We start from the raw sequence: 14,086 nt of genomic DNA on the forward strand, positions 1-14,086 counted from the left end.
GGCCCACAAAACAAAATTTTTTACTGTGTGACCCCTTATAGTACTGATTCTGAATTAGAGTGTGAAACACACTTTAAAATATAAAAATAATTGAAAGATAAAAGAGGATATATCCTTTACAATTAAGATGTCCAGCTGTCATTTGGTAAACCACTTCATGGGAACAGAAAAATTCAATTTACTGTGCTATTGACACCTAGATTTTTAGCCTGAAGTTTAAAAAGTCCAAATCCTTACTTAATTTATTGTATCCAAATTTATTCATCTATTGATAAAACTCAGAGGTACTCAGTATACGATTTAGTTTATAAAAAGTTTGGAATTCCTCAAAGAAAGGTAGCATGGACTGCTATCAACGGTATCACTTCCCTTTAGAAAGCTCCAGGCTAGATGGGGGGATCCCTCCTTTCTTGGAGCTTGAGGAAACTTGAGTGTGCATGAGGCTTAGAACCTCAATGCTCCCTCTTGCCTCAAATGACGGGCCACAGACAAGGGGCCACACATGTTTTACAGATGTAAAAAACCCCAAGACTTCAAATCAAGAAGGAAATAAAGTACAAATAATTCCGATTTTCCTTTTCAGCTAGGAATTTTGTTATTTGTGTATACAGAAATGGAAAAGAAGGGAATATGGTTAATTCAACTCTAACTATACATCACACTATGCTGTTTGACCTTTAAATGTCAAATCATTTTGCTGAAATAGGCAAAATAGTCTCAATTATTTTGCAATGTCTGAATCAGCAATAGCTGTTTTTACTCCGCTATAGAAACTGAGTTAGAAAAACACTGCCAATTTGACAATTAGGTTTGAGAAGGGAAGAAAAGACCGTGACATCAAAATAAAGAATGGAATGCTGCCCCTACCCACTGTGGCCTACTTTCTACTTTGTATAAAAGAAAAGAATTTGAAACCACACCCTTTTAATTTGTGGTGTTTTGTGTCATTTTAATTTCTTCTAATTCTTATGTTTTATTTTTTCTGCAAGAAATACACAAGCAAAAATCATACTCCAACTATGTGCATCTCAAGCCTATTTGTACATGAAAAGCCCAGGTTGAAGTTACCCCAGATGGCTTTTCATCAGTTGTTTCTTTCATCCATTCAAGATAATTATCTGGGGAAAAGTAAGAAGGGTTTTTTCCTTCTCATTTCTGAGTCTTTATGATTTCCAAACATGGTAATCTGCACAGAAATGAAGAACTCTGTCATCTTCCTTTTGACAGTGAATGCCCTTTGTGTTGTCTTTCAGTATAATTATGTTTGAAGGCTGCCCTCTAAACTTCTGGCTATGTAATCACAATCTATGTCGGGCATAGCAGGCAGGAGAGAAAGAGAGTTCTTCAAAACTCATCAAGATTTTGTTTTTGTTAAAAGGGAGGTTGAGGCATTAAACTAGGTAATAATGGTAAGGTCCTTTCTATTCTAATTATTTTCCAATTATTTTTATGTAGCATGGAGAGAAAGAGAAACCCAAAAGTACAGAATAGCAGATTAACATGCTATAAAAAATAATGTAGGCATATTGAATATACCCTGTCTAAATTTTCTAGTGATGTTTTACTTCTTACCACTTTTGAAAATTATACAAACCAGGCTTAATTTGTTACTGTTTATTTATTCTGATCATGAACAGAGAAAAAATGCCTATTCTTTCCCTGTCCTTCCACTCTCATTGGTTAAGAAATAAAAGGCATCAGTTGCATATGTGCCTAATGGTGGGCAAGCTTTCAAAATTAGCCATTCTGCTCTTCCTCTTGATGATGTCAGGTCAGCCTGCAGGGAGTGGACAGCTCCTTCTGTTAATGAAGTGGCTAGTGGCTGAGTTCTAACACTGGTTGCTTACCCTTAGGTGGTGTTCTTAACACAGTCCTTTTGGTTTCCTAAACCTGAATGAGTTGCTCTGGAGTCTTAAGTTCTTTAAGTAACAACTCCCATTTCTTAAGCAATACCTGGGTCAAATGCTTCTCACATACTGTTTCATTTAATCCTCACTACAATGTGTCAGAGGTACAATTATTATTTCTGAGGGAAAACTGATGTTCAGAGTTGTTAGAGTAATATGTCCAAATTTATACAGTTAGAAATGGATGGCCTTGGAATTTGAATCCAAGGTGATCTCATTTCAGAGCCTGCTTTTTAAATACATGAATTAGATGCTTCTTTCCCCCTGCCATCTGTATTCTATCCCATGATGGTGTTTCTTGTGTTTGTTTTCTGGTTGATTATAAATATTTACTGCACACGCTCGCTTAGTCCGGGTTTTTTCTGGGGACCCAGGAGCACAGAGACCTTGGAAAGAGGGTGGGTGTCCCACGATCAGGTAGTCCTCCAGCCGCTGCATTATGGACTGGCGGGCCCGGGGGCTGCATCGAGTGTCCTGCTGAGCTTTGGGGAAACCTGCACTACCTAGAAGGTTATTTTGCAACATGAACAGCCAACAAATTTCCAAATGTTTCCTGAGATCCTCTTCTGAAGCATTTGACCAAAGCAGACACAGGTTTGCCTCTTCTGCTTTGGCAGCCACACACCATTTCCCCTTGGGTTACCTCCTTCCATTTGGCCACCAGTTTCTCTGAATACTCAAAATCCTTTCCCTTGTGGCAGGACTGACATTTGCTATATCTATAACTGTGCCTCTCCAGATTTTCTGTGCCAGCAGCAGTTATCAGATAAAGGAGTCCCTCTGGAACTTGGCATTATGTATGCCTGGGATGTTAACATTTGGCTGACAACTGGCTGTCTTAACCACCTGAGTCCCTCTAAACTATACTGACCAAAATTCTCAGCAGCACACCAAGTTGATGTAAGCTTCATGGCTCTAAGGATCTTCCTTAGTAAAAATCTAAAATAGAATATTGGCCTAGGGTCAGGAAATGTCAAGCCATGGAACATTCTTGACAAGAAGACCTAGAAGTTAATGCCAAACTCACGGTTAGAGAGATGAGGAAAGGGAGGCTCAGAGAATAGAGTGAATTCTATCTGGTCATTTGTCTCATCAGAGGTGATAGGATAGAAACTAGAAACTCTGGAATTGTCCTCTCTCTGACATTGCTTGATTCTATGGGTTCTGGTGAAGCACTGCCTAGTTTTGAGTGACATCTCAAATTTTCTTACTGGTAAAGCCTAGAGTATATTCAAGAAGGCTTTGGTTTGTCAGTAGGAGGAACACTTACTTTCAGATATGGCCACTATTTTCTGGACTCCTCCCCTGCCTCTTTCCTGACTTGCTTTAGAAGAAAGTAATGTCCATAATCCTTTGCTACTTTTCAGCTTTCTTTTTCCTTTTGGGAGATACATAGAGCAAGCAGTAACAGGAGAGGTTGGAAAGATTATGGTAGGTGCAGTTTTTGAACACAATCACAGGAAGCAAAAGCTAGAGATTTCTTTTCATGTCAAGCAAAAGGCCATTAAAGATCTATTTGTTCCAATTCACAAGAGCTATGTAAACAAACATAAAATTACCTATATAATTTCACAAAAGAACTCCCAGATTAGTAGATGGCTTCTTCATTACAACTTATTATATAAGATAGTTCTGACCAAAGGTCATCAACAAAAGAAAAAATTAACAAAACAATTTCACAGCCAAGAAAGAAAGAATGCATTGTAATTTTTTTACTAAGAAGTTTGTTATTGGGGTATGTTTCTCTTATTAGAATATAAAAACACTAATTTTGAACAATAAACAACTTCGAATTATTCTTCATTCCACAGAATTTAAATGTACACAGTATTGCATGAATAAGGTCACATGTCAAAGGAAGAACATCCCATTTTTCATAAGTAACTGGCAAATTGATGGACATTGTTATGAAATGGAGTAAATAACTTATCTCTAAGTATTTCAAGTAAAAACAAATGAAAGAGACCAATAAACGAACTTGCTTTTCTTTAATAAGCATGTACAAGACTATGATCCAACTTGGATATATAACCTATTGCCCCAAGCTGCAGCAAGAATTTCACACAAAGCCTACTGACCTATCAAAAGTCACTTTCTGTGTTTGCCAATTCTCTCTATAGAACAGATGGAAAACATAAAATGGTTTGCACTTCATTTCAAAATTACTATAATTTTCCTAATGAAAAGGTTATACTTTATATTAAGCCAGATATTTCCAAGCATAAAACCAAATAAAATTTTCCTGATGCTCAGCAGTATCTTTCTTTTTCCTGATGCACCTTCAAGGCATAAAATACTAGGACAATGAAATCCTGCCTAGAGAGGTCAACCATGAGGAACAGAGAAAATAGCAAAAAACAGAAAAGGCAAGAAAAAAGAAGGGAAGGGAGACAAGGAAAGAAGGAAGGAAGGGAGGGAGGAGGAAGGAAGGAACGAAGGAAAAGAAAGAGGAAAACAAGAAAGAAAATGGCGCACCTCTTGAGCACACCATCCACATTCCGGACCCAGCGCGAGGCACTTGGTGCAGGACACTGCATTTGAAGATGCACATCTATTGTCTTCTGTAATGGAGGACAAAATGAGGTGTTACTCTCATATTGGGAAGTATATACAATTCTAGACCAAAATGCATTTTGAAAGCTGAAGCAAGTTGACCAATAGTTTTAAGTACACTACATTAAAAAATATATAATTTCTGGGGCGCCTGGGTGGCTCAATGGGTTAAAGCGTCTGCCTTTGGCTCAGGTCATGATCTCAGGGTCCTGGGATTGAGCCCTGTAACTGGCTCTCTGCTCAGCGGGGAGCCTGTTTCCTCCTCTCTTTCTGGCTGCCTCTCTGCCTATTTGTGATCTCTATCTGTCAAATAAATAAATAAAATCGTAAAAAAAATAAAAATTAAAAAAAATATATATATAATTTCTTTGGGAAGAGGTAAGGTTAACTGCATTGCAATTAACAGATATAATATTTCCTGAGTAGTTATTATTTGGTTTTATAAGGCTGGGGCAAAGGAGGGTGATGAAAATGTGATATTAGTTAGGTTTGGGGTTTGGCTTGAATTCTACTACAAGAGTAAAAGACACTCCACATTTTTTAGTATGCTAAAGCTTCATTGTATTTCATATTATCTGAACTAATAAGGCATTTTTGGATCTAGAATTTTTCCTATAAAAATAGTCATATACAGACCTCAATCTGAACATTTCAATCCATGTTGGGTCACAGTGAATGAACTTTTTGAAAAATGATCTTGATATCTTGAGAAATGATGACATATAGAGTAATCAACTCAGGAACTCTGATTGTCTTACTATTGATTATTTTGACTTCATGGGTACCAGAACCAAATATAATAGCGTGGTTCAACATTTTAGACATAAAGTAGTTAAAATGGATAAATTGTTTTAGTTTACCCAATTTAAGATCACTTTAAGATCATGACCAGTTCACTTTCCCATACATTCCCACACTTAGCTGGACATTTAGTAACATAACTGTGCCTGGAAACTACTTACCTTTATCTCTAGTCACTAACTACTTATATCATTATGAAGAGACTCATCGTTATGAACTTAAACACATAAAATGCTGTAAGAATGAGTCATAAATTATTTTATCATGAGTTTTTAGTAGAATAATCACATACTTCTACAGTCCATCCTCTACTATGAAACATCACAAGGACACTGGAATTGAAGCATTCTGTTCATCTCACTCACAGGCATACAGTGAATAACAAGCATTCTAGCTGTAAGTAGGTCACAGTCCAGGTGAGGAGATAACTATATAAGCAAACAACAAAATACAGTAAGATAAGCACAAGAGAGATATCACCAAGGCACTATGGGAACACAGTCAGTGACTTCACTGCTTTACAAGGAAGGGCAGAACTCTGGTTTCTCTTTAGATCGCATAAATCTTTCTCTTGTTCTAGAAGGAAGGGCAGGGGTGTGGGAAGAGGGTATGTTTGGAGGATGATCCCTAGAGGCCATGAGATCTAGTATATCTCTTTGCCATTTCATTTCGTTTCTTCTAATCTGTATTTATCTTTCAAAAAATGTAATGAAAGATGCATGAAAGGACTGTGTGTGTGTGTGTGTGTGTGTGTGTACAATCACACAGAGACATGGTGGTTTGAAAGAGGATCAAGGCCACAAAATCTCTTGCTGTCCCCATCCAATCAGTTCTTCTTTTTTTTTTTTTTTGCTCTTTCAACTTACTCCAACGTTCACACAGTTAAAACAGCTGTGACCTAAAGGCAGCATGGGGTGGGCTTTGGCAGTGGGAAGAGAGAACGAGGAACTGCAGGAGAGTAAGTAGTGAGCACCCTTCTCTGTATATCCTCAGACAACCAACAAGTTAAGCCCAAACCATCCCTCCTTAACTCTTCTCTTTAAAAAAAATTTTTTTTTATTTTATTTCTTCAGTGTTCCAAGATTCATTGTTTATGCACCACCCCCACTGCTCCATACATTATGTGCCCACCTTAATACCCACCACCAGGGTCACCCATTCCCTCTGCCTCCCCCAAAACCCTGTTTGTTTCTCAGAGTCCACGGTCTCTCATGCTTTGTCTCCCCCTCCAATTTACCCCAATTCTCCTTAACTCTTAATGGCTTTTCTATTCTCTCTCTGTGTCCCCTTGCAGCCTTTGTCCTTGGTTTTATATCAACTTTAATAAACATGATCTACACTTCTTTACTGATTTGTCCAGACCTGGTCTAGACTTCCAAGGACAAAAAATAACTACTGTTTTGGGCAGCTTTTACTACTAGTATGGCCACCTGTCTATGAAGACTTCATAAGTTAAAATCCTTCTATCTGGCTTAGCCTGCCAAACTATAAAAAGGTGCTTATTTCTAAAATATTTAGAAGAGAGAATGACATTTTTAGTTTTGTTCTCAGAAAGAAATCAAGCACATTTGCAGACCTAACTTGGCCTTTACCAACTCTTAAACTTGACCTGACTGAAACGTGGAAGTAAGTCTGTTTCAGTTCAGACTTGACTCACTCTTTCACTTCGTAGGTAGGACACTGGCACTGGCAGTTAAGATTGTACTGTCTTGGAAGGGAAACTGCTGCTTCTATGACTGTGGTCTTTGTTTCTCATAGTTGTCTGACTGTGTCCTAAGCTAACCCAGATTCAAGGTCAGGTCAGTCTCCTACTTCCAAGACACGAGTGGTAAATAACGAGTTTACAAGCAAAAATCTTTCTTTATAGCCTGCTTTCTGACCATTTGTTTTAAAAAGTTCCACTGCCAACTTCTGTTCTCAAACTTCAGACACCTAAGAATGATGACCAAGAGGGATAGAAATTTTGGTTGTGTCAATATGTCCCAGGTTCCAGGGTTGACATTTCTCAGTCTACATAATTATAGGAAAAATGATCCCATAAATGGATATGGAGGAGGCAGACCTTATGATTCTGCAGAACTGGAGGAAGGCCATAAATTGAACTCCATGGGAATAGTGTCAAATGTTACTGCTGGAGAGTGTCATGGTTAGACTTTACAGAAGACAAACCAGATACACTTTGGTAAGCAGAATCTTAAAGGTTTTTCTTTTTAATTTTAAATACACACTAAGTAAATACCTAAAGTGCACATATCACACCAATAAGAACAGTTCTCTACACTGAATGGTCATGCTACTATGGAGACGATTAGTTAATATGTGCTAAAGGGATGTGTGTGTGTGTGTGTGTGTGTGTGTGTGTGTGTGTGTATCTGTCCCTCTGTCAGATCATCCTGTGTAAATAGAAATCTTTATATTGAACACACATTAATTAGTGCATGAATGTGGTTTACAGACCAGACATGGGCAGTTTGTCATCAGCCTCTAGATTGACTCTGTTCATTGACTGCCCCATCCCTGATGCAATATTATAGGAGGCTGCTTTCCTGTGGTGCTTTCCCAGCAGCCTTCAGCACTGACCCTGCATTAGAAGCGGTGCCCAAGTGTTTCTTTGTGCCACTCTGTGTGAGTGGTAGCTACTTGTCCAGATGTTTAGTGGTATGGCATTGCACTATATTCTTTATGTTCTAGCATTGTGTGTTTATCAAGGATACTTTTTTGTGGATCTTAATGGAAATTAGGAAAGACAATGGAAGCAGAATCATATTTTAAACTGTGTATCTTCAGAACTCTCTTTTGTTCTCATTTGCTTTAGTTCTAACTGCCTCACAAATCCCATGTCATTAAAAAATGTGCTACCAAGACAAATTAGTAAAGGATTTAATGTTATATAAGTGTGTACATTCTGAAAAATTCTATTCCTTGATCTATGAGCATGGGCTGAGATTCTTACTTTTACTCCTGTTACAGCTGCAGGTAACAGAAATGATGAGGTAGCATTGCTAAATGGTTACTGGAAATAAAGTGCCAAATTTCCACAGTGCTGTTACTTAATAGCAATGTGTTCTTGGGCTGAGGTTCCATTTCTTCCAAGGTAACATAGGGATAACTATACCTATATCAAAATATTGATATTAGCTGAAATGAGAGCAAGCATAAGCATACCAAGCATAGTAGTTAGGATAGGGTAGACACTTAGCAAAGGGACTACTGTAACTTATTTATAATTAATATTATAATAATTTTTATGTGTATATGTACACACATATATATACACACATCATATATATAGATCTAGCTCCAAAAAAAGGGAGAGGTGTTATGTGTCTTTAAATTTGTTGTAAATAGGATTAGTTGTATTTAAAATGAAAGTCCCTTGGCTCATAAACACAAAGTTTTAAAAATATAGTTAATATATAAAAATAACTATTAAATAAAAAGCTACTACTTTTATTTTGGTTATTTAAAAATGACTCTAAAAAGCCAATTTATTGAAATATACACACATCAGTTCAATCTGTGACAAATACAGTTCTGGCATGACTATAATTGATTACCGAAAATCTTACAACACCTTCATTTTGTTTCCGTTTTTTCAAAGTGTACCTTGACTGAATCTGAATATTTTTCTGATTATTTCCCAGAATTAAATGTTTCTGACGCATGTAAAATGACCTTTATAACAGTCTGTCATAAAGTATAATAAATATCTATCATCAACAGGATAAAGTAACACAAAAATCAGGAAACTGCTTATTTGTGATGTCACTTAAATATTATTTTGAGAATTATTCATATTATTTTGAGAATGCTTAATCTATAGAAAAAGTGAAAGAAAATGGACCAAAAAAACCCAAAAAACGAAAAAACAAACAAACTAAAAAAGGCCCTTAATAGCCTGTAGGATTCAACATTTAGATTGGGATCTTTCCACAAGTCAAGTGATCAGAGAAAGTGAAATTCTTGGAAACATTCCTAATGTTTTTCTGCTCTGAAGTCTACACTACAACATTTCAAATTTAAAGGATGCCCAAAGTTATCTGGAAGAAGGAGCAATTAAAACTGATAAAGATTGTGGTCCTTGATATTCAGAATCAATCGTTCTGGATTCTGTTAGGACTAGACACAGTGATTTGTGAAAAATGGAGAAATGCACTTTTTTAGAGTATCTTTTCCTTAATTGCATATACTATACATATTAAATTAAAGCCGTTTTCTTAATAAAAAGATAGAAGTGAACACTGTTATAATGAATACATACTCACTTTGATAGCATTCAAAACCAGGCAAATTGAGCAGACAGAATAAGTTTTAGAGTATAACTGGAGATTCCTTATTCTATGTGTATGTTGTGACCATGTAATTGTTACAGATATCTTCAAAATACATTACCTGATTACTGAAAGCTCTTTTTTGCACAGAAATTTACCATGCTATCATTTGATGTAACAATAAAAATGAAGCAATAGATTAGTGTTCTAATCAATTGCTGTTACCTAGTTATTCCAAGTTTTGATTGAGGGCAGTTCTCTAAAGGCTCCTATAAATATATAGAGAGGGAAGAAAATGAGGCACAGGAAACAAAAGCGAAGTCAGTTAAATTTTAAGATAGATTATGTAAAGGGGCATGGGAGAAAAGGTAGAAGTATGGGAAGCTCTTTGGAAAAGGTAGATCAGAGTAGGGAAGTTCTGAAGAGCTAGAGATGTATTATGAGAAAGCTAGTGACTGAGGGCATATTGCAAAAACAGAGGGAGCAAGGAAATAATAGTACAACTATTTGTATTTTCCTTTTTATTCTGGTTCCCCCCTGCCACCACTTTGGACTTCATATAAACATAATAAACATTAAAAAACCACATTTTTTTATTAACGTTTTGCATTTGTTATTTTACTTAGCATTTAGGTTTTGGAAACATAATGTTACTGTTGAAATGAACAAAGAAGCAGATATTATTAAAAGAATTAAAATAGCTAAAATAATTTTTATGCAACAAGTGCATATTTCAACTGTGCTTATATACAATGAGTTGAAAAATTCACCTCAATATTTGTGGTTTGCTACTAAATTATACATACAGAAAATACTACTCTCTAGCAGCAACACCCAAGCTAGAGTATTTTTGTTTCCTTTGTCTTTCCCTTTATATTGTTTCAAACCTGTAACAAATAAGCATTCAGGCCATGGAAATGAAAATGAGTATCTCTATGGGAAAAAAAATTTTTTTGTCTAGTTTTGCCACTACTTGCACTTGAAAAAATATATACCCATATTTATGTTTGGCCAAAAACTGCTTGGAGTCCTTTCTTTTTTATCTTTTCTGTTAGCTGTTCTGATGATTAGGCTTGATAGTCTTAAAGTATATTTGGAGGAAAAGGCAGTGGTACAATAATGTTCAATATTTATGTAGAGACTCAGAAGAAAGGGTGAGGAAATGAAGACATTATAAGTTTAAAAAAAAAACAAAAAAAGTCTTAGCTCTCCAAAAATAGAGCCTGAGATAGAGATTCTTGGCAACAAATCTACTGAGAAGAGAAGTAAGGTAAGATCAAGAAAGAAAAGGCGCTGGGGCGCCTGGGTGGCTCAGTGGGTTAAGCCGCTGCCTTCGGCTCAGGTCATGATCTCAGGGTCCTGGGATCAAGCCCCACATCGGGCTCTCTGCTCAGCAGGGAGCCTGCTTCCCTCTCTCTCTCTCTCTGCCTGCCTCTCTGCCTACTTGTGATCTCTCTCTGTCAAGTAAATAAATAAAATCTTAAAAAAAAAAAAAAAAAGAAAGAAAGAAAAGGCGCAAAGATACTGTTGCAGTCAAACTCTGGTCTTAACCTGCCTGATTATCTACCCAGAACTTGGAGTACAAATGATACCACAAAGTTGTCTCACTCTGTGGCAAAGTGGAAGTCTGGCTTTTATACTCTCCCATCAGTCAGTTATTGACTGAGGGCAGCACACAGAAGGCTGGGTGTTGGGGTGGCTTAAACTCTACACATTGGTCAGCAATGTGGCTACCTTTGTTGGAGGCCATTTTTCTGAGAATGTGGCAGCTGTGAGCCATTAACGGCTAGAACTCAGAGCAACTGGGGATGGCACACCAGCCCTATAAATGGATATCTAATTTAGTAGCAGCCATCTTGAGCACTGAATAGGGCTAAGCATGGAAGCCAGTGCAAAGATTGGCAAAGGTAAAGAGGTCCTGGCCCCTCACAGTACCATGGAGTTGCTGCCTCCATTCTGGGTTGTCTTTCAGAACTATATCCTTTTTTCTTTTTCTTCTTTAAAAAAGTAATCTCCAAACCCAGTGTGGGGCTCAAACTTACAACCCCAAGTTCAAGAGTCTTGTGCTCTACCAACAGATCTAGCCAGGTGCCCCACTCAGATCTGTTTCTGATGTAAGAGGAAAATTCACCTGAGTTTTGAAAGATAATGAAAGAAAGACTTGAGCAGTATTAATGTAAATGCTTTTTTAGAAATGTTAAACCTAACATTACTTTACATGACATAGACCAGCCACTCTGAAGAGACACCCATTTTGTTTTTCCTTGGAAAAATAAGACTATGAGACTGTCAGTTCCTGGAAGACAGGTGCTTATAAATATTTTTTTTCTATCCCTAGTATCCAAGTCTAGCATCTGGTATATACTCAGTAAATGTGTGATGAACACATGATATTCTAAGCTGAAGTTGACCTGGCAGTCTAATGTCTTAGGTTTTTATAGCTCTTGATAATCTACATTAAAAAAAAAAATCTTCATTTCCAAAACCAATTTATTGTAAAAGACAATAAATATAATTATGCTTACTGGATGAACTCATATCTGGTTGAGTTCATATCTAGATGAATTCATCTTGATGTTTTCAAATGTGAAAAAAAAAACCCAACATATAATGATGATTTTCTTTACATTTGGTCTTCTGATGGTGTACAGTTCTGCTGATTTATTTTATAGCAAGGGTAATTTCTTTCTAAAGAACCCTGAATATGTGACGGGAATGATACTGAATTGAAACAGTACTTTCTAATGTACCATTATCAGATGCAGAACCACCAAATTCATTTGTTTTTTTATTGCCAAGATCTAAATCAAATTTCAATTCAGCAAATATTCTTTGCCCCTATAAGGTTGAGTAGTTTTTACTGAGCACAACTTCCTTATAATGCCAATGTTATGAAATAGCACTAATCTCTTCTTCTCATTAACCAGGTTTATTAGGTTTTTTATTATGTGTAATCTTTATGTTTCAGGGAAAAGTTACATAGATAAAATTCATGTGAGTTCAATAGGGTTTTATATAGATTTTTGGAGAACAAAAGTGGGGGAAAGCCACTTTCAATGCTGGGCAGGTTAAGAAATGTTAAGGCAATGCTACACATTCCATCTGTCTGCCCCGCCCTATTTGGGGCAATCCCAACATGAGTCAGAATTTAAAGTGGGCTGGGATGGCATAAAGCAAAACTCTAGTTCATGATGGAATTTACAAGAAGAACCATTGTAAAGCCACTGATGACACTCATTTGTGTTGAAATGGGCCATCACAAGAAGGCTGGTCTGGTGAGGTCATAGCAGCCTTTCATTGTGATTCATTTACACACGCTTTAGTTAATTTAGCTTTGAAAAAAATCTGATAGGAGTATACAGTGGACGATTGTATAAATTATGCTCTACATCAGAACACTTTTTAATTTGAAAGAGGGCACTATTAAGTACATCATATAGCGGTATAAATTCAAACTTCCCAGGCGAGCTGAGTTCTAAGGTTACTCTAAATGCACATTAGTTTGGTGGTGTAGAACAAGAAATGAAAAAAATAAACAAGGCAGTCCATGCTAAGGTGATAGATAGGAAGTCAGGAGAAAGGGAATGACCTGAGTTAGTGATGAAGGAATCTATTCATGTGAAATTGGGCCTGACAAGTTTTGAAGGACAGGTACACTTGAGAAATCTGTTTGAAATTTGTGACTGTTTTTAGATTTAATATATGAACATATTTATGTTTATGATAGTTATATGTTATATATTTTGACATATATTCTTACATGTGGGAAGGAGATGAAAGATTACATAGAATACTTCTTTGCTTTCAAAAATGACTTTGCAGTTGATATGATTTTCTACACAGTGAAATTTCTCTTGGTGGCCCAAGCTGGTTTTCAATTATGTATAGCAAGAATTATTCCTGAAGATGATAAAATTCAGTTTTGCAGTTTCTCCCTTACCTGAGCACATCATTTTGTCTTCTGACACTTACTCATCTGAGGGAAATTTGTGAGGAAGTGAGAGAAACTTGGGAAGAAAGATGGGGTCAGAGCACAGCATCTCCCAGTATAGCCTTCCTTCTTTAGAATTAGAACTTCAACAAGGATCAAAATCTCAAGATTCAGGGAGGGCTCCAGAGGCCCCTCTGAGGCAAATTCTAGTTAAAGCTGCATTTGTCTAACTTGGAAAAGCAATATTAGTCATGTGCTTTGTGTCTTGTTTTAACTGGAACTTTTCCATACATTCCAACTGTCCTGTTTATGAGGCACACTCCCTTTTTATAAAAGCCAAAATATTCACCGGTTTCCCACTCTGTTCCTCTAAATAATGTTTTTAATCTAACATACTACAGTTCCAGGGGCTCTTCCTATTTTCCTCTCCAATTCTTGGCAGGTGTGAATTTCCTTTCTCCCGTTAAAAAAGAAAAAAAAAATTACATGTCTATTCACATCAAAACCTCAAATGCCATAGTCAAGGATATAAAAGAAATGCCCCAGGATAGTAGCAATGTATTTTCTACATTACCTTTTTTAAACCTGAAGTCACATTGCAGGTGTGTACTTGGATTGGAAAA

General features: G+C 36.6%; 2 protein-coding genes across 7 annotated transcripts in view; one reads left to right on the plus strand and one right to left on the minus strand.

Moving 5' to 3' along the window:
* Window positions 1-14,086, minus strand: part of ITGB8 (integrin subunit beta 8) — an 80,586-nt gene that overhangs the window by 48,676 nt on the left and 17,824 nt on the right. For 4 of the 5 annotated variants that reach the window (XM_082693832.1, XM_082693835.1, XM_082693834.1 and 1 more), the window contains one exon: window positions 4,383-4,468. The exons of the other annotated variant lie outside the window; for it this stretch is intronic. In XM_082693832.1, the coding sequence (XP_082549958.1) occupies window positions 4,383-4,468 (86 nt within the window). The remainder of the gene's footprint in view (window positions 1-4,382; window positions 4,469-14,086) is intronic. 5 annotated transcript variants of the gene reach the window in all.
* The window catches only part of MACC1 (MET transcriptional regulator MACC1), a 227,013-nt gene that overhangs the window by 21,728 nt on the left and 191,199 nt on the right, over window positions 1-14,086 (plus strand). The window lies entirely within an intron of this gene.

This window comes from Mustela nivalis, assembly GCF_964662115.1.
Source record: "Mustela nivalis genome assembly, chromosome: 12".
Taxonomy (NCBI): domain Eukaryota; kingdom Metazoa; phylum Chordata; class Mammalia; order Carnivora; family Mustelidae; genus Mustela; species Mustela nivalis.